Below are 26,927 nucleotides of genomic sequence, written 5' to 3'. Positions count from 1 at the left end.
GCCTAAGCTACTGATGGACACCCCAAGAAAGTGTCTATATGAAATCTAGCAACACCCCTGTGGTTCCTGATGTCAGGGAGAGAACAAAAAGATGCAGTGGTCGCTATGGTAGCAGAGATGACTAACCAGCTTCAGAGAGGGAGTATCAGTTGGACCGTGAACTTGAGAGATGCATTTCAGAACACACCTTGTGTTTACTTCTTAAAAAGACAAGAAGGAAACATAAGGACAAGGAGCATGTGTGAAAGCTGCTGGTAGTTTTCTGGGTCACAGTTTTGGGTGTGAACACCAAAATTCTGCTCAGTTGCCCACCCTGCAGTGCCTGCGGCCCCTGTCAGGCCTGGCTAGCTGGCCACAAGCCTCAGGTGCAACACCCATGCACACACAGGCAAAGCCACGACCGACTTCAGCTGACCACCCTGACCAGTCACGGATCTTTAAAAAAGATTTCTGTTGAAACCAAAAGGCAGCCTCGGGTCCACAGCCCTCCGCTTCCCTAACTAGTGCGCTCTCAGCTGTGCTGGTGCCCTGCTCAGGGGAAAGGCTGAGTTAATTCTGAATGCTGATGAAAGCCAGACCTCACCGAGACCGGCCAGAGGTACCAGCCTTGTGCCAGGCTGCCCAGCCCACCCGCTGTAACCTTGCCAGTAACTTCACCGGCTACTATATTAAACACTCTCACCAAAAATGTCGCCCTCCCTCCCTCCTTGCGTGCCCTACCCACCCGGAGAAGCCCCCGAGGCAGCCAACCCCACACTGCGCGGGGCTCCGGCACCCAGACGCGCCGCAGCCCGCCCGCGGGGCACCGGGGCGGGGCGGGGGGAAGGGCTCCGGGGGGCGCCGCCGCTGACGCCGACATGTCGCGTGTCACTGTGTGGCGGCCAGAGCAAAGGAAGGGGAGCGATGGCAGGGGTGGTGGTGTTGCGGGGGGAAGGGTGCTCGTGTCTATTTCTGCATGTCCTCTCTCATCACCCCCTTGCGTGAGGTCTTACCCCCCGCCCCCGTGTCAGAGAAGCCCCATCCGCCACGGATGCCGCAACCCTGACCCGCGGGGCCTCGGGGCAGCCCTCAGCCCAGCGGCCGCCCGCCAGGGCCCAGGTCAAACCGCAGGCAGTGCCGCGGGGCAGGTGCCTTCGCCTGGGGAGGGCAGCGTGTCCCCCCCGGGACAGTTACTTTGGAGTTAACCGCAGCCCCCCTCGCAGGGAGCGCGGCCGGAACCTTCTTCGCGCGGCCGCACGGGAGGTTTTCAGCGCCGGAGCAGGCGGCGCCGGAAGCTGGCGGCGGGTGCGCTGACGGCCGCGGCATGGCGGGCGGGGGGCTGCTGAGCCGGCTGGTGGGCCGGCTGCGGGCCGCAGCGCCAGGGAGGCCGCTCTGGGCGGCGGCGGGGGCTTCTGGCGGCAGGTAGCGGAAGGTCTGGGAGGGAAAGGGGCTGCAGCGGGGAGGGTCGCGGCGAGGGCCGGGAAGAGCGGGGGCAGAGGCGGGGCCGCCGCAGCCCGAGGCGAGGGACACCGTGAGGACACCTCGGCGGCCCCTGCCCGGCCGCGGCCTCTCTGGTCGCCGCCGCTGGGAGAGGCCTCGGGGTGCAGTCTGCCGGCAGCGCCCGGGGCGTTTGCACGGGTAGAGGTGGTGGGGCCGCGGGTTGCTGCCGGGGCACTCGAGCCTTAGCAATAGCCCCAGGCCGTGTGGGAGTGACGGCGGGACACGCGTGTGTGCATCCAGAGCACCTTTGCTTCCTAGTGAACGACTTGACTTGCTGTGCTTTCAGGCACCTCGGCCCGCTGTCACAGCTAGCTACCTGCCTTTGCTAAATCCATGGTGAAATACTCTGTTTCATTGTACTTGCAGAGGATGGAGGGGCTTGAGCTTTTCCGAGCCCTTAAAAGTTATGTCAGTATGGCAGGCTGTTTAGCAGCAAACATAAAATCAGAGTTGTTGGGGCTGGAGGGGAGCTGAGGAGCTTTCTGGTCTAACCTCCTGCTCGCAGTGTGGCCAGCTCTGAGGCCAGGGCAGTTGTTAGGGCTCCAAGGATGGAGGCTGCAAAGCATCTCTGGGCCCCTGTTCCAGTGTTTGACTGGCCTCAGGCTGAATGTTAACGTTTTTTCCATATGTCAAATCAGAACTTCCTTTTTCAGTTTATACCAATTCTCTCATCCTCCGCAGTGTATCTCAGTAAGCATGGCCTGGCCCTGTCTTATCACTTCTCATAGGTATTGGAAAGCTGCTGTCAGCCCCCCCCCATCCCCCCAAGCCTGCTCCTCTCTAGACTAAACAAGCCCAGTTACCTCAATCCCCCTCGTAAGGCAAGTGCTGCAGCCCCTGTATTTTTGTGTACCACTGCTGGACTTGTCTATAAGTGTCCCTGTTGGGGACCCAAAACTGGATTTAGTATTACAGATATGGTCTACTTGGAGCACCAAAGAAAGGGTGATAGCTGCTTCCCTTGATCTTCTCACCGTGCTTCTGTTGATACAGCCCAGGCTACTGTTAGTTTTCATTGCTGCCAGGAGCTTGCTGGCTCCTTTTATTACCTTTTTGCCCCTGGGACTCCCAGGTCCTTTGCCTGGCTGGGGAGCAGCTCTGCTGAAGTCACAGCCTGTACTATTGCAAGTAGTTATTCCATCCAAGTTGTGGGACTTTGCATTTCTCCTTTACTAATTTCATTGGGTTCCTTGTTGGCTTTTCCCTCTGACTGACAGAGGGACGCCCTTGAGCATTCATTATCAACTGCTCCCCTCAGTTTAGTTTTGTTCACAAACTTAAGAAGGGTGCACTGATCCTCTGTTAGAGGTCACTGATAAAGGTATTAAACTGGACAAGTCCCTGAACAGACTCTTGAGGAACTCCAGTTGTAACTGGCCCTCTGGTAGCGTGTAAACCGTGACTCGTTCAGCCTGATGATCCAACCAGGTTTTTGCCCATTTGATAGCCCACCCATCTGTGCCATAACCTCCCGGTTTGGAGAGAAGGATGCCACAGGAGACTGTGCTGAAAGCCTTGCTAAAGTTCAAGTAAACAAAACCCACTGCTATCTATATCTTTGTTCACAGATCTAGGTTTTTTTATCGTAGGAGTGGTTGGTTGATTTGTTACTGCTTGCTCCCCTTTGGTAGATTTTAGAATACTTTGAAGTCAGACGAATGCCTGATGAATAATTAGGTGGTGTTGGTCAAGGGTGGCCAGTTTGGTGTTGGTTGAATAGCATGCTAGTATGGTTTCTGTCTTCGTGACTACACTGTGGTATGTGGTATGTATTACATTGCGAACATATGTGTTGTGAGACATTATTTGAACTGATAAGACACTTAAAATACTTTTCCCACCACTGGAAAGGGGACAGCTGGGCTTTGTAGTCAGGCACGTTAACAGTGTAACGTGGTGGCATGAGCATCTTTCTGAAGAGAACGTCCAGTTCCTCAAGAAGGTAACTGCGGAGGAGTACAAAGCTCAGACAGCCAGCAAGCTGTGCCCTCTGAAAGATGAGCCATGGGCACTGAATGAGTGGAAACCAGGTGAGAAAGTCTCTCTTCTGAAATACTAAACTCATGCTGAAATTATTGTTTTGTTGTTGCATTCACTAACAACAGGATTGTGTCTTATAAAGTATTCTTTTTGCTTTTACCTCAGCCATTCAATACATGTCCTAGTCAGTAAGTACATGTAATACATCTGTTCTCTGAAGAGCATTTAAAGTATTACAAGGTATTAAGAACCTTGTAAGAACTTAGGTTTTTGTCCAAATCAGCACTTGGCCAGTCCCACTGCTGCACAATGACAAGATAATAAACTAAAAATTTATTTAAGAAGACTCCCTAGGATGTGAAGTATGTGAACTTGAAAATGTTCTTGTAAATATCACTGGACTCTGAAGAAAAAGTGTAATATTTAACACATCCCTTCTGTTCAATGATTCCAAAGTCTTATGGACTAGAACACAATGTAAAGTTTTTGAGCCTTCAGAAGGGTCACATCCCTTGACAGCAAACAACAACATGACAGCCTGAAAATCCATGAGAAGATCCTCAGGTATGACAGTGGAAACTTGAACAAAAGGCATTTTTTTCAAGCTTTAAAGCATTTATTCTTCACCTTAAGTGTTTTGGTTTTCACATCACGGACTGTCAGAAGCCAGACTTGACAGTTTGCCTTTGCTGTATAGTTACAAGGACAAAAAAATATGCAAAGGTTTGGGCTGGGAGGAATGCCCTACAGTAAACTTTTCAATAGTTTCTTCGGCTCTAATATACTACATGGGTGTTGTGTTTTCTAAAAGAAAAAAGGAGTCTGAAGCATTGGTTATTTAAATGGGGAGCTAATTTGCATGTTCTGTCAAACACAACTGAAACAGATAGAACTTTATGGCTAGTGGAATTAAAAGCAATGAACAGGTTATTCCCAGCCTACTCACAAAGGGAGTCAGCAATGTTTTCTCGCCTTAGGAAAGATCAGAATTAATGGGACTTTGCAGGTTATGAGATGGGCTCTTTCAAATATTAAGTATGGAATTGCATCCATGTTTTGTTTTGATCTACAGGTTCTGTCAGAGTTGGTGTTGTTGCAGTAAAGCTGGGAATGATGCCAATATGGACCAAGTCAGGAAAAAAACATGCTGTCACACTACTTAAGGTGAAATAAATCATAAATAATTTCATCTCCTGGACTGTATTCAGATTGTTAACCAGAAGTTTCAGGCAAAAGTGAAACTTATCCCTCGTACAGAGTAGGAAAACTCTGAAGAAAATAACCATTTCTTTCAACCCTGCATAGTACACCATGCTTATTCTGTTTATATCCTGAACTTTCTAGGAGTGGTCTGCCTTCTGCTATTCAAGTGCTGCAGAACTGTGCATAGTATTACGTGAGGGGAGATGGGAGGCAGCATAAAGCTGGGTTTAACTGCCCCTCTTCGCTGCTTTTATTTTGCTACCTGCAGGCACAAGTTTCACCTTGATTTCTGAGCCTTTGTAGCTCTGAAGCTGCTGCTTCATATTCTCTGGCAGCAACTGCAGTGATGAAGCTGTTCAGTGACCTCTTGCTTCCATATGATGAACCAGTGCTGTGAAGGGTGTCAGGTTTACAGAGTAAAGGAGCAGAAGCCTAAACTGTGGGCTCTTACTGTATGCTGTACCGCTGCACATAGTAGGAATTGTACAGATCTTGCAGGCAAAAGATGACTGTAGGATGTTATTTGATTTCTAGAGCATTTATAGAAATATAGTTTGCATTCTACTAATATTTTAATATTAGTAATAATAGATACTATAATTAGTATATTTACTATATGATTAGTATGTTTATTATAATTACTAATAATAGATAAGCCTTTAATTGATTGGAAGAAGGATGTCTTACGGTAAAAAGGTAACACACTCCCCTTCTTGTAGGCTGGATCTCCTGTTATGTAAATACAAATGAAAACAGAAACTGACTTTGTTTCACTTGTTTTGATAATCTCTTACTTAAGGTCCTGGAGCATACAAATCTGCATATACTCAAACACTGTTTTTCTTTTCTTAAGGTGCAAGATTGCCATGTTTTAAGATACATTTCAAAAGAAGAGTCAGGGGGAAAAACAGCTAAGCTACTTGTTGGAGGCAAAAACACATCTCCTTTTTCTGTAAGTGAACCACTTTGAGTGTTTTTGTTAGAGTAACTTTCTGTTGTGATTACAGTACAAAAGTAGCATAGGTAGCCTTCTCCAAGAGATTAATTGGCAGACATGCATGCTGTGGAACTGATCTTTTATCATAGTCACCTTTGCTTATTTCCTTAATGCTGGTGTTGATTCTTGGTTAAGAGAATAGCAAGAACTTTTTGAAGGTTTTGCCTCTTGATTCTCTAGGAAATGCAATTTGAGACAAGGACTGCAAGAGACACGCTTTAATGGCCTTTTGTAAACTTACCCAGCTTCATCAGTTTTTCAGAAGACTTTGTTCTCTACCTTACTCTTCCTGTTTTATTAGCTTTAGTTGTAATTTTTCCACAGATCTGTTGAGATTGTCTAATTTGCATATAATTTTACTGATTAATAAGTTTAAGACTTAATTTTCAGGAAGACAGCTTTGTGATTCTAGCTCATCGACAGTGGTATCAAAACAACTCACTTGTCTAAACAACTCAGTTGCCTGATGTGGAATTCCCAGAAATCTTCAGTGGCTAAGCTTGTCTAGCAGAGCTGTCGTTCCTGAGGAAAATTGAATTATAGATCAAGGCAGGAACAAAGCTTTCCCTCAAAGGACTGCAGTTTCCATGATCCATTATTTCTATAAAATACCACTTTTCACTTCTTGCAGTATCCTGACACTTGTCTGTTTGATTTAGACTAGTAAATATAAATAGGACTTGTGATTACAAAGCAGATTGTCTCAGTTGGTGATTGTGGCTTTTTGAGGACATACATATCCCTTTTTCAAACAAAAGGTTTTCCCAGAGCCTCAAAATTAATCTGTGTACTTGTTTTTGCTTCAGTGGAGGTGAGAGACGGAGGAGCTTTTTTCATTTGATAAATCTCTTGGCTTTTATATTTTGAACAGGCTTATATTTAAAGTTATCTTTCTTTTATTCAGTGGGTTTGTGCCATGTTTCACCATCATTGCTTGTACTTTCTCGTGTCTATCCTGTCACTTCAGTCCGTTTCCATTTTCTAGGTGTGACATTTTTCCTGGAGAAATGACAGCTGTGTTTTTAGTTTTCTGTTACCTTGGCTTAAGACATGCAAGAATCATGTAAATAATAATTTTCAAGTTTTATTACACACGTTAGACTCCTTACAGTCAATCTTTTCATAAAGATGATGTTACCCGTGATTCAATACATTGTCAGAGTAAAAATGTGCAGGAAGCAAGGAGGTATATAAAAAATTTCTATTTGAACAGCTCTTGAGAACTAAGAAAATTTTTTCAAAGCCAAACTACCTAAAAAGTCAGCTCAAGGATTTTTTAGTAGTTTGAGTTATGTTAGTGACTCTCTTGGACTTTTCACAAGTTAGCTCCTATTAATTTGATTGGATTTAGACTTATTTCAGTAAAGAAATTAATTAAATACCCTTAGACCAATCTGTGGTGAGGACATGGCCTGAGACTGAGCTCCGTAATATTACCGTTATTGATGCTGCCATTGTTGTTATCATCACTGTACAAACTAGGTAATTTCTAAGAAAGAATTTGGCATGCCGATTCTGAACAATTTTGCTTGTTAAGGTTGGGTGATGTCTTTCTGTGGCTTAGCTGCAGATTTGAATCATTGCTCTCCTATGTTTATCAGTCTTTTAATGTGTTTCTTTAATCTCTGAAGTGTCTGAAAGTGAGAATTAAAAGAAAGCTGAATGATACTGTATTGTATTAGCATAAGCAGTTTATCTTCTGTTAATTCCTTGTAGGAACATCTCTCTTCCTCAGATGCCTCACAGCTACCGATTTTTAATTAATTCAATGTAATGATTCCATCAGTAATTTTACTAAGAAAGAGTTTCATGTATTTCATATTGCTTGGAAAATGATCACATATTTATGCATAATATTGCATATTTAGCAAGATATTTTTTTTCTTTTAAACTTGAATATGTCTATTACAAGTGAACAGATTTTTCATGATTTTTTTAATGCAAAATTATTCTAGAAAGTACAATTCTGTAAGTGTAACAACAGTTTTTTGTCAGAAATATTTTATATGCTTCCCTGAAGTGAGGACATATTGATCATGTTTCTATAATACTGGCAGATGTTGTTGGTCTTTTCAGAAATAAGAACATCTGAGAATTCACTCAATGTTCTTCTATTTAGTATTGCTTTTTAGGAAGGCTTTGTAAAGACTGCAGTATTTTGTTTGTAGAAGTACATCTCTCGGACTTAACTGTCTGAAGAAAACTTGTTGGAATCAGAAGAGTGCAAGGCTATGGTGGGACTCTTGAGATGGAAGCAGTTTTTACCCTTTGACTTTACTATGCTTTTCTTCAGCTGTAGTAGCTCTTTGCAAGCAGTTGTGCTGAGCACAGAGCTCTCCTTGCTGTCGTCTTAAGGCGGCAGTTTTGCATAACAGTGGAAATAAAGGATCAATATGCAGGCGTTTAATAAGAAGCAGATTTCTTTATTTTTAATTCTTACATATGTTACTACAGTTTAATACAGTTAGCCTCCATTGATGCTTTAAATTTTTGTGGTCGTAGGGGAGATTTTTTATTTAGTTGATTAATTTTGTTTTTTAATTTGGGTTTGTACTATGAACTCAAATTAACAAACCACTCCAAAAATCCTTTTAACTCTCAAAGACTTTGTGTGCACACTTTGTCCTCAAATAAGGACAGATTCTTAAAGTTAAGATTTTGTATCTATGTCAGAGATCCTCATCATCTTGCTCCCTCATTCTTCACAAAACTTCCTTTGTTCTCCTAACACTTTTAAACCAGATCTATAAGAACAAAAGGAAGGTCAACATGCAGATTTTCAAAATAAGTTATGATTTTAAAGCCATTCACATTATTCTCTCTTTAAATACACAAAATTATTTTTGAGAGAGAGAGAAAGAATTGCGCAGAACGTTTGTGAAGTGAACCTCAGATATGTGACTATCCAAGTGTGACAGTATTCACAGGTGGTTAAATTGCTTTCTAGAATTCATTTGAAAAACAATCAGCTGCATTGCTTTTTTCCTGTGGCCACAGTTTTCCTGCATCAGTTTCCATTGCTTGGTATCATCTCAGTGGCCAGCTGTTCTATGAGTTGTCTTGTGAGCTGAGAGCAATTTTAAGTACTTCTGGTTTTGTCAGACTGCAAAAGAAGAGCCCTTCATTAATAGGTCAGCATTTTTTTGACACTGAGTGTACTTGGTATATCTTAAAAATACATGAATCGTAAATTATTCTTCATTTTTCTTTTTTTGTTCGGAGACTCTAGCTTGGTTTCTGTGGGAGGTTAAGCATTTCGAGAAGTTTTTGCAAGACTAGGCTTTATTTCTGTGGTTTTGTTAGTTAAATAAATTATATTTATGGTGGTGTGGAACTAAGTTGTTAGAAGCTTTGAAAAAGAGAAAATGCTTTTAAATTACTACAAAACTCCTTAAAAGCCATGAAAAGGCAGTAATATAGCTGATGTACATTCTAAATGATTGTTTTCTCTTTTCTGATCTTAGAAATTTCCATATGTCTCTTGTTTATGTGATGTAGCTGTAGGGTAAGTAGTTGACAGAAAATAAAATGCAGACACAGGAGTTTTAAATTGATTTTCTATAGAGTTAAAATGCTAGTCTCAGGATGAAAGTGTAGTATGATATATCTGTTTCTCTGAGTGGTGTTGACAGTTTGCAATCCCTTTCTGTGCTAGGTTAATCCTTGGGTATCCTTCTTTTTTATGGCTGCTCTTTGTTACAGGTATCAGAGGCTGCAATGGAAATTTTTAAAGAAGCTGGAGTACCACGGAAGCAGAAAGTTACAACATTTAACGTAACAGATGATGCCATAATTAAACCAGGTAATCTTTTTGAGCTACTGCATATTACATGTGTAATCATTTAACATCTGCTGCTTGTAGACCTAAACCAAGTTGACACGTGTATTTAGTTTTTGTTATGGAAATTGCTGAATTCTTAATTCATTGTCATTTACTACAAACATTTTTCTTAGGGAAAACTAGAAATTAGGCTTTACTTTCTAGGTGATGAGAAGTAGGATTTTTCCTTTTTCCTGGATGCTGTGTTTCCATTGATTAGAGAATGTCTGATCCGAACTAGCTAATATGAACATTGAGTTAAAAAAATACTTGTCTGTAACCTTGACTCACTTGTTGGGAATAAATAGGAATGCATTTACAAGAAGTTATCTGATTATCCTTATGAGAAGGGCACAGAATTTTGTGGCAATGTTTCTCAGGAGCCTAAAATAGAAGTTTGAGGTTTGTTTCTTCTTGCTGCATTCAGAAGTAGGACTGATGGCTATCATATATAGTGTTTTTTTCTGACAACTTTATATTTATAGTATATTATATGTATATATTTATATACAACATTATAATGTTCTCACTAAAAATTAGTTTTAGAAGTTTGGAGATTTAATGAAAAGTTTTATGTTTTTAAGGTTTACTAGCTGGTGTATTTAGGTTGCTTTCATTTTGTGCTTTTTGACAGTTGTAGGTATTTTCCCAAGAATTATGTAGCGTAGGAAATTCTAATACATATCTTTATTTACCTTTAAAGAAGGTTTTTGCAAGACCTTTTAAGACAGTGCAGTGACTGATTAAAATAAAATCTGACATGAAGAGGAAGTCTGGACTGATAAATGGAAGCAAAAGTTTGAGATAAAGCAGAATTGGAAGTTCTCAATAAACTGATTTTAATTGTGTGTATTTTGTACATAACACTTTTCATGTACATGATTTTTTGTCAGTTGACAGGCATCTTATCCTAGGTGTGTATAAATATAATATTAAATAATATGAGTATTTTTATGCTTGACACTTAGGAGAGTTTTACATCACTTCAGTTTGTGTTCATAGAAATTTGAAAACACAATGAAAATAGGTGTGGATATGAAGCAATTAAAATTTCTTTTTTTTAATTGTCTTAAAACAGGCTGGAAACTGTTAAACATGCTGCTGCATGCATCTCCAGATTAAAGTTAATTTATAATTAACTAAGTTATCAATTCAGGTGTTTTGTTGGGTGTTTTTTTAAAGCTGCTAATAAAAGAATATTGCACTCAGATGAAAAAAATGCTGACAACAAAATAAATTTTAATTAGAATTAAAATGTTGCTACTACAAGCACTTGGAATGAGTGTAATTGCAGTCAGGTGAGTGATATCACTGACCTACAGTAGCACTGCTTCTGTTAAAGGCTACTGTAATGGGCAGTTCCCCAGTGAATGAATCTGTACTTCTGCCACAGTCTTTTTAGTTTGGAAATACTGTGTCTTAACAAAGAGGAAGCATTGCAAAAATCTTTTTCTTGATTCCTAACCCCATTTTTTAATAGGAAGCATTTAGGGGTTTGTTTTTTTTTTTAAAAAACCCTCCACCTTGTGAAGTGCTAGTAGTTATAAGTGGAACATGTTTTGTTTTCTTGCCAGGTTTGTTTATTGTGAGTCTTCACTAATTAAGCATTTTGGGCTTTGTCTCTTTTGGCGTCTGAAGTGCAGCATATCTGAGTAAAGTCCTGACCCCTCCTGGTCCTACTCATCTGAAACTGGGGTAGGAACTGAGAAATGTGCTTAAGTAGTAACTACAAAGCATCTGGTTTAGTTGGTGTTTATAAGGAAGAACAAATAATATGTGAATATAAAGTTTTGTTTCCTTCCCTGTGACTGTAATCTATGCTGGATGGTAATGACTGGATAGTGGTTTGAGGTTTTCAGCACTTGGCTGAACATGATCTCTTTTTCTTTTGAAGGTACTCCTTTGTATGCTGCTCACTTCCGCCCAGGGCAGTTCGTGGATGTTACTGCAAAAACGTAGGTTCCTAATGATGTAATGTGTATGGTTCATCTTCCAAATAGACTGGTTGAATTTTTTTCCCCCTCTACTTTGACTTGAACTCATGGTTTACAAAAGCAAGGGTAGCGGCAGGAAATACAAGTCCATTCAGCCATTGGGTCAAAAATATAAAATTATCTTTCTTTGCTGAGGCTTACTTTTGACTTTGAATATCGAAGGTCAACAAATAGTACTGTTAGAGCTATGGTGCTGATGTGTTGTCTGTCACACATACATGAGGTATTTAAGATGTGTGGATGTGGCAGTTAGGCACATGGTCTAGTGCTGGACTTGGCAGTGCTAGGTTAACAGTTGCACTCAATGATCTTAAAGGTCTTTTCCAACCTAAACAATTGTATGATTAGCATGGAAGGGCTTGATAGACAACTTGAGAAGAGGTCCTTTAGCTTAGCAGGGGTGAAGAGGTCTATAATGCTGCATCTGTGATATGTGAAAGTGGGGAATAATTGCATAAAGGCATCAGTTCCCAGAAAAACTGCTTAATTTTGATTTGGCAGAGAGAGATTTAACATGTGGACGAAAAGAAAAGCAAAAAGATTGTGAATACATTCAGCAGAACAACAGAGCTGTCAGATTCCGTTTTTGTTTTCTCTCGTGTTCCAGCTCATCTCCTTGCCAGCAATGGCTAATGATCTTTTACTTTAACGTGGGAGGAATGATTTCCTCTCAGACCACTGTGAATGCCAAATTAGAGCTCAAGTGGTAGAGGGTGTCAAAAGAAAAACTGGCATCATGCAGCAAAGATTAAGTCTTACCTCTTCTATTACGTCCATGATTTCTACTGAGAATTCCTAGCTCTGTATTTCAATGAAGTGTATTTTTGTTGTGTTGTGATACAAAGATAATGTTTTCCATTTGATGTTTTATTTTTTGTGTAATGAAGGTAATATCCAACTGGTCTTGTTGAAATGTCATCCATTGTAATTGTCTCACATATGTTTAATACTTAAAGATGTCTAATATTATTCACAGGGCTTTGTATATATGGGGAAACCAACCATATCAGTACAGCCAAGCTGTCAGTTCTAATACACATGTAAGGGCACCCTGTTGAGAAAGGAGGTAAAGGAGTTGACTGGAATGAATATTTTTCTCTGTCAAACTTCATTACGTAATACTCGGAGCTCGTATATTATTCATTCTGCTTCTCAATTGCATTCAGTGAACAGCCTATAAGAGGCAATAGCTTGTTTGCAAAGCAAAGCATAGTGTCATTAGGAATACACTCATTCCGTTTAGATTAAGTGCACTTTGTTAATGCAGAAAAGCTTTGCTTTCCTAGAAGGATTTCAAGAACTAGGAAAGGCGTTTTTTGGTAATGTAAAAGATACTGGTAAGCAGCCACAGGGTATTGATTTGTATCTTGCTATATGTATTTGAAAATACGAGCAAGCTAAAAATAGACTGGGTTCTTGGTCAAGTTCATGAACCCATCCTATCTTAATTCAGTATTTCTAATCTGTTTTCTCCAGATATTTTTATGATCCCATATCAGAAATTAGCCTTTTGTTTGTAGTGCTGATTTTGATAGCTTATTATATGCAATATTACTATACAGGTGAAGAAAAAATTCTTCAGCCAAAGAGAAAGATACATTTATATTTTTTTTATCGTGGGATTTCTGTCAATATGATTCTCTAATCATTCCATTCTTTCTGTATCTGGGGGGAGTTTAACCTTTTTCTATGACTTGCTTGCATGCTGATTTCTACTTTTAATGCTTCTTTCATCTTAATTTCCATGTTTCTGGAATGTTGCACTTACCACATTCCCTTAACTCTTGGGCAAGAATTAAGTTACTAGTTTTCCTTTGAGTCTTTTACTTTATTCCATGCAATTTCATCCAGTGTTGCTTTAAGTCAGGTACTTGGGCAGGGTTTGATTTTTCATTATTTTTCAGAATACTGTTTCTGTCATTCTTAGTTACAGTACTTGTAAGTACAGGTTTCACAATGTCACAAAAATACCCAAGAAATGCTTCAGTGAAGGGCAAAAAAAGTTTTCTTGGAAGTTATTATAGCATTGAGCTGTAGCATTTGGGCTATGCTGTGGGGGAAACATGAGAACATACTTAATGTTGGACTTGTGTTCTGAACCCCCCACAAGAGAAGCCGGCTTCTCCCTACTGAACAAAGAGGGAACCTGGGGAGGGTTCACAGGGTGAAATAAAGCCTTTGTACATTACTCTCTAAAGACCCATTTTCAAAAGTGGTGTAGGCACTTGAAAAATCCTGAGCTATAGGGGCATTTTGAAAAGGTACTTCAGGATATAATGCTGGGTTACAATAGGGAGCACAGTGTGAGTTCCTCTCCTTCCTCCCACAACTTCCATCTACCTGAATCAAATCATTATGGACATAAAAGGCAGTAATTCCTGGAAACTTGCTATCGCCGCTAATGAAGTTTTTAGATATACTTTTACATGAACATGTTCTTTACTTTTTTGTAATGGTCAGTAGTTTTGTTTTACTGGAGGAAACACTGAAGTGTGCAATGTTTGAAATCATATAGATGAAAATAGCAGTGTTATTGTTAATAGCACGATTAATTCTAATTATTCCTTTAAAAAGGTTCACCTCAATGGGGAGATAATATAGTGGAATATAAAGGATATTTTATTTTTTTACCAACTCCTAATGATTCCGATGAGCAAGATACCCTTCTGTATGCTTCCTTCTGCCAAGATGTAAATCAAAAATATGTTCCTTAAAATTGAGCAAGCTTTTCTTAGTTATCGTAGCATACTAAGTAACATACTTGCACTACATTTTGGAAGTCGTGGTTAAGCATCTTGATTTGGTTACCAAAGTGTAGTGTGGTTTTTTATGACTGCTTTTAAACTTCCCTTGCAAATGTTTTTGTCTTTTGAAATGTTTTGATCCATCTGTACCTCTGAAGAGAAACACTTTCACAAAAACAAGAAGGTTCAGTTAAAGATGCGTGCAGTTTGTTTTTATTTGAAGTCTCGTAATTTGTTCAGCACAGTATGAGTAGCTTTTAAAGCACTGACAGTAGGCAGTGCGTCTGCATGCTGTCAATCTTCTTCTTTAGTGCTGAATTTTTTTCTTAATACTTATTTTCAGCAATTTAAAAGCTCAATCCCAAAGTTTTATAGCAGTCTTTAATGACAAGACTTTTCCTTGGTGCTTCAGAGGCATCTTTCAAAAACATGTAAAGGCTTGGTGCCTTTTTTAGGGACAGCAATAAACTTCAGAATTCCTGTGGGCTGATGGTCTGGTTTTACCCTGATATGCTTTGGGCTAAAATACATATCACAGTCCACAAACACTTCTCACGGGCTGCACTTCTGTCACTTCTTTAAGCCAACATAGTAGAGGCTGCTGCCCAAAGGGGAGGTGGTGCTTGCTCCTACAGAGCTCCCATTGACCTTCTGTCACTGGTACTGGCATCCTGAGTTGCATGAAGGACAAGATCAGTGTGAGAAATCTGTATTCTTCACTAGGTTAGTTTTCAGCTGAATCAGTTGCATGTCCCAGCTTGTTGATCAGCTGAGTGAGCTTCTGCACTAGTACAAAGATGACCAAAACATGAGGATGGGGAGAGGTGGGACTGTGCCTTACAGTGGTAGCCCAATGCTGTATGGACGTGGAGGTGTAAAAATACCCTCCTTTTTCTGCCACTTCATGACCTGTTTCATCAACATTTCAGGAAACCTTTGGAACATCAGAAGTTTTGTCATTCCAAAGAAAAAGCCAACAGTAGTTTTATTTGAAATGTGCCAGAATTAAGTGGTGATTCTGGTGTGTTTATGGGGGTTTTTTAAGCTTTGCTAGGTTAACAGTGTAATCTGAGCCCGAAAGTATGCTCTATGATTGTCTGAATTATTTGACTAAGTAGTTGGGAATCCTTTTCCTCTGCGGCATCTAATTAATTGTCTTTTAAATTATCTAAGTTTGAAGAGTTAGCAGCAAACTAAATTGTTGTTTAATTAGAGTGCTTTATTCCAGTAACTTTCTAAATGAAAGCTGGCTCATTAGGTACTGGCATTTTACTTGTATCAAACCTGGAAAATGAGGTTTTGCACAAAATTAGGTGGTTAACCTGAACAGTTGCTTTCCTGCAGGTGAGACTAGAACAACTGTAATTAAGCTATATTTTTAATTCTAAAGAAGTATTATTTTCCTTTCATTTAACATTTGTGTATCTTAGTTTTGCATATCATCATTGCTGCCTGTGATTCCTTTCTGGGACTCAGGTAATCATGCTTCAGCAAAGCAAAGTTCAGTGACTAAATTCATTTATGGAATAACAGTGGCATTAGGCGTATCATACCTAATAAAGATAGGTCTTGTGCATGGGTTTTTGTTCAGTTATGGTGTTTATTGTTACTGTTGTCAGAACAAAAATATATAGTCTTTAAGTCAAGCCAAGATGACAGGTAAAAGATATATTAGCAAGAAATTACAACAGTGTTAAGTAGGATGACAGATGTTCTACTTCAGTGTACATTCTTGATTATCACATCTCAGATACTGCACACAACTTGATTCTTTCAGAATGGAATGTAGATATTAATTCTGTTTAATTATTAGATGGTTCTGGATTAAGATCCCACTTTGACAAACCATGCATGTTGTTCAAAAATATCTGAAGTTGTCAGTACTTATGCCTATTGAGAGATTTGGAGTTATACCACTTCTGATGCATGTTTGAGTTTGTTCTAAATTAGAATTGTATTGTGTTTCTTTTTAAATATTTCACAGATTGTAATGAGCTAGATGTGGTGGGATGTCAGTAGTTAGGACTTTTTTGGGGGAAATAAGGGATTCCTTTGATGCATTCTTAAATGAAATGGTGATGCAGATCATCATAAGAAAATAACTTCAGGAGAGGTACATGCTTGGTTGGTATCTTTTATACATATGTTGACTAATAAATTAAATAGAATTATGTATATATAGTATACATGAAACAGTATGTATCGCATATTTAATAACAATATGTTTTAAACTTTTGATTTGGCTAGCTCACACTAATTTAATGTTATGAAATATTTGTTGGAAATGAGCTCACAAGACTTTTTAAGTAATAGAAGATCCCATGTTCTTTGAGGGGATTTTTTGTCTTTCATTCATTTTTGCAAAATACTGTTTTAGGTTTAGTTTCAATTATTAGTTTTCTTGTATTTTATTGGTGATAACTTGCTAAATGCATTCACACCTAGTGAATTTTAAGAAGATCAAAGAAATCAATTAAACAATTTGAAATTAATAAGTGATACTATTAGCTGACATCTGGCATCTGTTCAGAAGTCAACAAGAAAATATCCTTACATTTATTTGTGATTTTTTGGAAAAAATAAAATAGTTTAAAAAACTGCAAACTGTATCAATCCTTCTCAGATTTTCTATAATATTTTTTTAACAGTATGCATCTAAGTTCTCTTCCTTGCTTATATGAGTATTGATTTCAAAAGGACTTTGCTTTTCATACAATTGGAAGAATATAAAAATTGTTGCATTAAAAATACAGGTAAATTTTGAGTCATGGAAAATGTAGTCCTTATATTTGTTTTTTCGCATGTAGTACAGAAATTCACCACTTGCCTGAGCCCAGAGATCACAGTCACATCAAGGTGGACTTAGGCTGGAAAAACAGTATTCTTCTGGAACGAATGAGCTATAGTGGCTGGGCTACTAAGAACATAGTTGAACAGTCCTGCTTTCTAAATTTGCTTTAAAGATCTTAGTAGTTCCTTAATTTATTTTAAATTTTACATTTTATTTACATAACCCTTTAGTTTTTATTCTGGTTCCAGCTTTATTTCACATAGAGCATGAGTCTAGGAAGAAATATACACTACCTCAGTAACTGTTTTTCATCTTGACATGTGTTTAAAGGACATTATAAACTGTTTATTAAAAAAATCAAAAACTCCAAAATGAAAGAAAACTATAGCTTTTTATTTAATTAATAACAACTTGTTTTTATTTTCAATCATGATGATGGCGGTGTCATGTTGAATAGAAAATGTTCAAAAAATCAAAAAATAAAGTGTGTGTGTAGGTAATTCAGAGATTTCAGTCAGTTTTTCACAATTAAAAAATGTAACTATTCTAAAACATTATCATTGAACTAATATGACAAAAGAACCTTGGTAGATAGTAAAGCATTATTACCTTATGAAATATTCTGATTTCATCATTGAGATATCTTTCCTTGACTTGAGCCACAGTATTTCAGATGTTGGAGATTTGTTTTCATATTCCAGATCAACAGATGCGTAAGAATGTTCAGGTTTACCAGAGTGTTCTTTTTTCAGTCTGGCCACACTTGCTGTGAATTTGCTAAGACTTCAATATTGTAAAGTACAAGTCTTTCTTCACAGAAAATGTGTAGTTGGAAAGACCGAGTAGAAGATGAGCATAGTCTGTTACATAAGACATTAAACACTAGCAATTATATCATGTGACATAATTGCTTCTTGCTGAAAATACCTGATAGCATTTGATGAAGTAAACATTTTTTCAAAAAGTATCTCTTACAGTTAACTCTTTCTTATATTTTTACATTTTATTAAAAAGTACAGTTTACCGTACTCTAAATTGTTCATGTCTAAAAACGAACAATCTGGATGAAATATTGAAGTGGTTTCATTACATCGGCGATTTATGCTTCTTGATGAAAGTTGATAGTAGTTTTCTTTTGAAATGATAGCTTTTGATGGTTGTATGGTTTTCTCTGAATGCAAGTACATTTCTTCAGCTAAAGAATCAATCAATTCCCCAATCTGCTTGCTCTAGCTATCTGCATGACTGTTGTTGTGCAGCCCACTTGCAGTTGGGTTTGGAGAGTTTGCTAATTCCATCTTCCAGCTAGAGATGCCGGCAGCAGTCTACTTGGAAACATGGCCAGTAATAGATAGTTCCAAAGGAAAAAAACAGCATTTTGGCAGAGCAGATAAGAGTTTTTGTGTAGCTTAGTTTCTGCTATGTATTTTAAAGTTATTAATTCCCTAGCAATCTGCAGACATAGAAAAACAAATTTTGAGCCTTTCTTAAAGTGTATTTTTCAAACTGTTTTTCACAATTATCTCTGTTTGTTACTGCAGGCTTTTAAAATAAGCTGATTCATGAGAAACTGGTGTAACAAAACATTGCATCCTTTAGATTTCTGTCCTGTGTTCCTGATTCCAGGTAGCCCAGGTCCTCCCTCCTGCAGATGCCATCAGCTCTGTCCCATAGCCCTGACCCTCTCCATATCCCCAGGTTTCACCACTGTCAGCTGGCCTGGAAGGACTCTTGCTGGTGGCAACCACTTGCATGACTGGCTAACTGGCAAGCCAAAGGAACATGTCACCAATTGAATCACATTTTAGCATTTCCTCAGGACTTTTGATTTCAAACAATTACATATCTGTCTTCTGTACCAGATTTAACTGGAGTTGACCACTGGGTTCTGAGCAGGTAGACGTACACCCTGGTTGTTCTAGTCTTGTTTCCTTACAGTTCTGTGGCTTTAGTGAGTCTTGCTGTTTGTGGCTGGTTTTGACTGTAGTTTGACTTGCTGTAGGCCAGCAATCAGTGGAGAATATAGAAGAGGAAAGAATCCAGGTTTTGTTTTCCACATTTGTATATTTTTCTGTAGTTTTTAATGGTAATGCTTTTCTTATCAGGGGAGTCAGCAAAATTTAGTCCATATATACAGCTGTGCGCATACTCATACCCAGTTTTATTTTCCTGTGTTTGACTGGAAGGTTCTAATGCTTGAAGTAATAGGACCGTGACATTGCAAAGTACATTAGCAGGGAAAGGATTTCTGTAAACTGGAGGAAAAGGATCATCTTGTTAAATTAATTAAATAATCAGGCAGCCATAAACCCTGTGGTCAGACTTTTTCTTTTGGAAAGAGACAATGCTGGCTTAAACACAAGCTTTAATCAGCTTTTCTTTTGTGCCGTGGTGAGGGAGTTTTTCCTGTCAAGTCTGTCCCTGCAGTAAACAGAGAACTCCAAAGCCAGTAACATTATCATGTGCCTCAAAGATTAAGGCATGGACCCTGAAAATATGTTTTATTTGTTATTGTGGTTTAGACCTTATTTGTCAGATGAGTACCAATCAAAAGAGTTGTGTTTTCACTACATAGCAAACTGTTTAAGAGATTAGTTTGGAAAATAAATGTTTCTTCATTTATTTTTATACTAGTCTAAGCAGCCGTCTTTTCCCTCTCATGATGCTTATGTCCTGTCCTTAAGTTTTGGTATGTGTTATTACGTAGTTGCTTTTTATTTGTGGTTTTTTGGTTGGTTTTTTTGTTTATTCCGGTGTCCCCTTGCCAAAAGCTTCATTACAGTACCATGTATTGAGGACCTTCGTAACAAGGAGCATTTTATGTTAGTGTTTTTGCCTATTTCGCTATCTTCTAGTGCTTCTTATTCTGTAAAGCAGTCTTTAAGTATTGCACTAGAATATGTTTATGGTATAAAATACAGATTTTTTTAAAATGTGTGTAGTCTTCTGTCTGCTGAGCTTTGCTAAAGGTAAAAAGATCATGAGCCTGATTTAAATTACTGGTTATTGCTAGAAACCTTAAGTCCAACTAACCCCGATTTGTTTCTTAATTATTTTTCTTTTCAGAATTGGTAAAGGATTTCAAGGTGTCATGAAGAGGTGGGGATTTAAAGGTCAGCCTGCAAGCCATGGCCAGACAAAGACTCACAGACGTCCTGGAGCAATATCTACCAATGTGAGGGTTCCTATTTCCTGTTTAAACATTCTTCAGTATTTTGAGAACTGCTTACTAAAAGTGAACGATTTCACAATAGTTAGCTGTTAGTATATACTCGGTGGTAGCAGTGAATCCCAGCTGTTTCAAGGAGGTTCAGAAACCTGTATAATAAACAACGCAGATAGCTGTTCTCTTATGCCTTGATTATAAGTGAGCAAACATATTGTAACTGAGCAAATTGTGGTATTTTGTGATATAGCTGAGAGAACTAGTCTTCATGCTTCAAAGAGTTCTGTGCATCTTTTATCACAGCTTTTATAGATTGGAAAGGATTTAGCTGTTATTTTATACTGCAAATATTGTACTATTCTTTGGAACCTTATTTGCTTTTATCACCTTGTCTGGATGCATAGCTGCTTAATGAACTCTTTTGATTCACAGAATAGTTTGTTGCCTTCTAAGAATTTTTAAGCAGATTACAGAGTCATATTTTTAAGTTTCAAACTGTAAATAATATTAGTTTAAAAGCTGTTTGGAACAGATTAATTTAAAGCTTGTCCCTATAAAGACTGCACAATATTTAGGCTGAACTAAGAGGGATTTTTGCAAACTAGCTTCATTGTACAGAATTAAGACCAACTGATTCACGGTACTGAACCTGAATTGTCTGTAATTTTCTTAGAGAAATTAAAAGAAAAATTGAAAAAGGATTATAAAAAGCAAAAAGGCACCAGGCAATGAAGTTAGAGTAATTGAGAATGTAAAAACATACAGTACTGATTTACAGTCCTTCATTTCAGCTGGAAAATGAATTTTACACCTGGCACTATTTTCTCTGAAGACTGAAAAATATAAACGTTTAAATGTACAACACTTTTTTATTTATTTTTTTGTTAGCAGATTGTATTCATTACAAAATAACCCCTCTTCAAATTAGAATTTCATAAGAAGTGATGCTGGATGTAATTTCACAAAGTATATAGAATGGGAAATAGTATTGGAAATGGGTATCATGAAAAGGAGACAAAGTGAAAGGATGCAATAGGGGAAAAAAAATGTCTTGACTTTTATTTTCCAGTCCAGTGTTGACCACCTCAGATATTTTTTTGTAATCCTGCATTGTCTATTACAGAATCCTGTCACTAGAACTTAATTGCAGATGATTTCCTGAAATTCTGACTTTCGTATGATTAAAAAACCTGAAAAACCACCAAACCAAAACATTATTAATGCATGACAGATTGGTGCAGGAAGCTGACACAAATGCCTTGATTATACTGTAGAACCGAAAATTATTGCTCTTACTCCTGCCTTTTCTTTTCCACCTTTGTTCTCCAGGTTATACCCAGCCAAACAAAAATGGAATACCAAAACTAAGCAATAGCAAGGAATGTAATTAAAAATTCAGTTCTCAAAAATACATGCTTTAAAAAATCTGGTTTATATCAGTATAAATGACATGGATTAAGGAGAGGGAAGAAGCTACAGTATTATCTTCGTTTTGGGAGCCTTCCTGGGCAGGACTGCTCTGGAGTGCTATGGTAGCATCCACAATTTAAGCAAGTTTCCATTTGCTACAGTCTTGTGAGGTGGATGAGTCTTGTGTTGACAGAGCTTTTAGGAAAAAAACTTTTCTTGACTTTTACGACATGAAAACATGGGATGAGTGCAGATTTTGCTCTGAATCTATACACATTAAGTATTAAGCAAAGCTAGAATCCGTTTGTTGATATGACAGTATGTATAGCAATTTTATGATTGAGGGCAGGTATTTCAGGTAACATGTAGAATAATACCTAATCTCTAGCAGGAGGTATTTAAAATACTAATCAATATTAGATATTTTCAACATTGGAAATACCAGCATATTTTCTTCGGTACTTCTCTTGAGTTTGTAAGTTTACCTCTTGCAGTTACATTAATTTTATTGTCCCTGGTTTTGTCTAGAAAGCTGCTAAAGTTTATCGTGGAAAGAAAATGCCTGGTAAAATGGGCAATATCTATAGGACATCTTTTGGATTAAAGGTGAGTTTGGAGTATACTGGAATGTGTATGAGGGGGTTGCATTGCCAAGCAATAGATTTAGCCATTGTGTTGGTGTACTGTCTGTCATTTCTATTAGAATCCAGAGCATCTTGAAGTAAGCAAGTGGAAAGACAAGAGCAGCAAATGTGTACTCCTGTCTTCTTGTGGGTTACAAATAAGTTATCTGAACTCCCTTTGCATCTGTGTACCCTGGGAACTGGGTTTCCAGGGGATACTTCCACATCTGATGTGTTTTTCACTGTATCCCTTGACTTCTGCCTTTGGAATGGGAAACAGTCAGGCTTCTGGTGACCTTCAGTTAATGTTAGTGCCCAGATATAGGGCAAGGGGCAATGGGCACAAACTGAAAGCCAGAAAGTTCCATCTGAATATGAGGAAAAACTTTTTTACCTTGAGGACCACAGAGCACTGGAACAGGCTACCCAGAGAGGTTGTGGAGTCTCCTTCTGTGGAGACATTCAGAACCCGCCTGGACGTGACTCTGTGCAACCTGCTCTAGGAGAACCTGCTTTGGCAGGGGCTTGGACTGGATGATCTTCAGAGGTCCCTTCCAACCCTGACCATTCTGTGATGTTTTCATACCTATTCCACTTGTTTCAAACCCAACCCAAGCCTGAGTTGTTTGAAGTTCTAACCTTATCATGGTCCTTCACTTCCATGTGCAAAAAGGGGATTATAGTTTCTGTCCAGGTTCTGATGTGCACACAGCTGCAGCAGTTCCTCTGCTATTACAGCTACTACTCTGTGTCTCTAAAGGCAACCTCTGCAGTTTGCACAAAAAGTGTATTAGCTTCTAGTTTGCCAAAAAAAAAAAAAAAAAAGTGGTGCTGCTGCTGTCTGCCAACTGAAATTAATTTCTTGAAACAAAAAACATGTGTGTTCAGTTGAGCACCTCATAGAATTAAGAAACAAATGGGCACAGTAAGATTTTCATGAGCATATTTGGTTTAATTTGTCAGGTGTTAGGTTTTTCAACAGCTGTTGCTGTTAGAGGGAAAGGCTTTGGAGCTTTGGTTGGTGTTACACTGAACAAAGAGCTGCCTTACCAAACATAGCCTGATCACAAGCCCTTTAGAACTGTTTAGTAGTCTCCGTGTTAGAAAGCTCTGCGCTCGGAGTGGCACGTCACTGAATTTTGTGGCAAGTTTATGCCTGTGCAGAACATTCTTCTTGCCCAGAGTACCACCTCCAATTAATCAGTTTGTACTTTGCTGGACTGTTGTTTGTAAAGCTGGGAATAGTCTTTAATATGAGCTCAGTGTCTGGGTTTTTTTTCTGTCTTCTAGGTGTGGAGGATCAACACAAAACATGATATTATTTATGTAAATGGGTCTGTTCCAGGTCACACAAATTGTCTGGTGAAGGTATGTTTACTAGTTTCAACTTAGTGGTATTAGTGACTCCTAAGCTCTCTACAATGCAATCTTCATTTCTTCAGAGTCCCATCTTGTACTATTGAATTAAAGGATGGTAGGATCAGTTATGTAAAAGGGTGATTAATAGGGGCAGTGGGTCACCAGCTTCCTTGAAATGGCTCATTTTTAGCTTTGCACTGGGGTTGTGCACCCATGTAGCATATAATAAACCAACACAGTCACTGTAACCCTGTTACAGGACCCTCAGAGCTGGGTCTATCCCTTTTAACACTAACCTGAGTCAACAGCACGGTGGTGAGATTTCCAGAACGTTATTTAAGGGCTGTATTCGTGAACAGAAATGCACAACAGGCACTGCTTTAAAGGTTATTCAAAGTATTCCCATAACAGTAGCAGTTACCTTTCTAAGGAGCAGGAGAGGTACAGGAGACAGCTGGAGTTCACAATAGTGATACAAGTTCCCTTTGCAACAAGTATAAATGTGTCAGTGTTATTTTCTGTGGCAGTCTACAGAATTAATTTCAAATTTTATGGAGATTGTTTCAGCGTTGTCTATGAAAAACTGAAACAATGAAGAGTCTGATATGTGTTCTTGTGAATAATCTGCATCAAAGCAAGGAAAGTACTCTTAAGGATTTTCGAAATAGATTTTTCTTTCTAATTAGGTATGTTTACACAACTGCAAGTGCAAATTTTGTTGGTCATATACCTATGTATCTGATATATAGCTTAAAATTCTCGGTATTGTAGGGATTTAAACGATCCAGTTCTTGAAAAGTTACAGAGATCAAGTTCAGATTTTTCAACTAGTTTATTCACGCTTTTGTCATATTTTACTATGGGCACCCAGTTTCTGTTACGTGTTTTCTAGTTGTGGAGCAGAACTCCACAGTTACTGGGCATTAAATAAAGCAACCCTAGCTTTTGAGTAGGTGTTTTACACACAGAAAAATGAAGTTTATTGTTGTGTTTCTCTCACTGGAAATATCGCCTTTTTTTCCGAGTGAGGTATCTTTAAACTGCTGTGATTGTAATGTCCAGCCCAAGCCTGGAAAATACATCCTGCATTTCTCACCCAAGACAGTGAAAATTGGTTAACAGATGTCCAGGAGAAATAGTTCTCAGGATAACTGCTGCAAAATAACTTGGCATGACATCAGTGACACAGACGTAAGACTGTAGTTTGACTGGGTTTTCATCCTTGTATTGGACTGAATGCCCTTTTCAACTGTGTTCTAAGAATTTTTTATAATCCTGAGCCATGAACCTGGTTGCTATATGTTAGTCTGAGGTTTAAAAATGACATCCTATGACAAATGCACAATTAAATGACAACGTATGTATGCAAGCAGCATCATGTAGCTGAATAAAAGAGTAACATTTGACGCCCAGACTTCATTCTTTGATCTTAATGGTGCTCATAAGCAAGAGCTAATTGTTGCAAGAGATGTTACATCTTGTTCTCCTAGTCATGCTGTTAAAATCCACACTTATATCATTCAGTGGCAGCTACATGTGCACATCTCTGTCTTATCTGCAAGGATACAACGTTTTATGAAGCCATTGAGACTCTGAATACAATACTTATTTCTACCAGCTCATAATAGCTAGACTCAGTAAATTAATTTTTTGATTTCTGGTTTTAAGTGAGTTAAGAAAAGAAACATTTTTTAAACACCTGTAATATAAACTGTTTTTAAAAGCAAAGCCGTGTGTGTTAATACCACACATTCTTACATACACCATGAATATCTCATTTAAACAAGTCAATGCCCCCTTGCTTATCAGACACTGCTCAGTCACACTTGGAGGAGAAACTACTGCAAGTGTTATGTGCTTTCTCTCGTGACTGGGTCACTTCCACCTTTTTCTTCCACTTTTTCTTTCTCTTTACTCAGGCATTACTTTTGCCTAGGAAAGCATCCTCCTTAACACCTTGGATTTACTGTTTTGTTCTGAAAGCAGTCCTGCTATTAGCTTAAAAAAATTCTTAGGCAGCAGTACTGTCAACAGCCTTATTAACAGGAGACTGCTGGACCAAGCTATTTGAGCATACTGCAGGAAAACAACCGTTTTGACATCTGTGATGTGAAGAGGATAGTGGACTTTGATTGCCATGGCAGTCTGCTGCATACCATTTTAAGTGCTTGCCATGTCCAGGAGTGATTTCTGTTCAGTTGATTTGTCATGGGTGATGGTTGGAACTTTATCCTAAGTTCAAAAGTTAAAATGTCTCCCTTGGTGGTTTGTTGTTTTTTTTTTTTTAAAGTAAACTTAATGCACCAGTATTAACTAAGTGGCACAAGGCATTTTTCTGACTGCTTTATTAATCCTTGTACATGACTTCTGCAAGATACAGAATCTGTATTAATTGTATTCATAAGTCAGCTATATTTGAAAATGTTTCAAGTCATAGTTATCTACAGTTTAGAAGTCCAGGTATCTTCAAGTATGCATTTTGGTATACCCATTTTAGAGTTGTGGGTAATTTCATTAATGAGGGTTGAGGATCCATGGGAAGAATGAGGGATTTCATCCCTTCAAGCTGTTTGATTAACATAATATAGTATTTGAAAGATCTTGACCAAAGTGCTCAAGACTCCAATTTTCATGGCTTTTTAGTAATAAATAACACTGAGATGAAGGCACAGTGGTAGGTATTACTATTATGAAATAGGTTTTTTTTTAAATTGCCTCCACTCACATATTTGGTGATTGGAGGGAGTATGTAGTCAGCAACAGTTCGTTCCAGCTCCATAAACTGATAAATCCATTCTGTTTTGTTTCCTTCCATAAGCTACATGAATTACATATATTAATTAGATTTTTTTCCCTTATATTTCCAAATACATGTCCGAAGAGGAGAGAAAGCTTTAGTTAAAAAAGCATGCAAAGCAATACTATTTAGCATGTATTTTCTAATTTCTGGTTTTTCTTTCTCTGTTTAATCTTGCTGCACTCACCTGTTGTGGTTTTAGCTTGTGTCTTATGCCTTTGTTCCAGGGTGTTTTCTTGTTTGCATATAGACTTTGACTTTCTATACATTGTTGTATATTTGTTTGTATCTGTAGCTGGGGGGAGAAATTGGGATATTAGCATTCATAATTACTGTTCATTCCACTAAATACCTGCCTATAATTAGGTAGGACTAATGTCTAGGGAATTTGGATCCATCTGGTTTTGAGCTCAAAAACTGGAATATTGCATAATGCTTTTCCTTGTGTGTCTGTAAGAGGAAGGCATTTGTGCTCAGTACCCACTCTGTTGCCTGGTAGCCATTAAAACCACAGTACTCCTTAAAGCAATTTTTTTTTTTTTGTATGTTCTTTATTTTTGGAAA

General features: G+C 38.4%; 1 protein-coding gene across 2 annotated transcripts in view; it reads left to right on the top strand.

Annotated features, from left to right (window-relative positions):
• The first annotated feature begins 1,205 nt into the window (after window positions 1–1,205).
• The window catches only part of MRPL3 (mitochondrial ribosomal protein L3), a 31,118-nt gene continuing 5,396 nt past the window's right edge, over window positions 1,206–26,927 (top strand). The window contains exons 1-9 of one of the 2 annotated variants that reach the window (XM_056336020.1): window positions 1,206–1,401; window positions 3,331–3,509; window positions 4,532–4,623; window positions 5,516–5,614; window positions 9,362–9,461; window positions 11,374–11,434; window positions 20,075–20,183; window positions 22,113–22,190; window positions 23,498–23,575. In XM_056336020.1, coding sequence (XP_056191995.1) covers window positions 1,304–1,401; window positions 3,331–3,509; window positions 4,532–4,623; window positions 5,516–5,614; window positions 9,362–9,461; window positions 11,374–11,434; window positions 20,075–20,183; window positions 22,113–22,190; window positions 23,498–23,575 — 894 coding nt within the window. In that variant the 5' untranslated portion in view covers window positions 1,206–1,303. The remainder of the gene's footprint in view (window positions 1,402–3,330; window positions 3,510–4,531; window positions 4,624–5,515; window positions 5,615–9,361; window positions 9,462–11,373; window positions 11,435–20,074; window positions 20,184–22,112; window positions 22,191–23,497; window positions 23,576–26,927) is intronic. The other variant, XM_056336019.1, reaches the window with a different exon arrangement.

This window comes from Falco biarmicus, chromosome 4, assembly GCF_023638135.1.
Source record: "Falco biarmicus isolate bFalBia1 chromosome 4, bFalBia1.pri, whole genome shotgun sequence".
In the NCBI taxonomy this organism is placed as follows: domain Eukaryota; kingdom Metazoa; phylum Chordata; class Aves; order Falconiformes; family Falconidae; genus Falco; species Falco biarmicus.
Note: the sequence above shows the minus strand (reverse complement) of the source record. Positions and strands in the feature narration are given on the sequence as shown.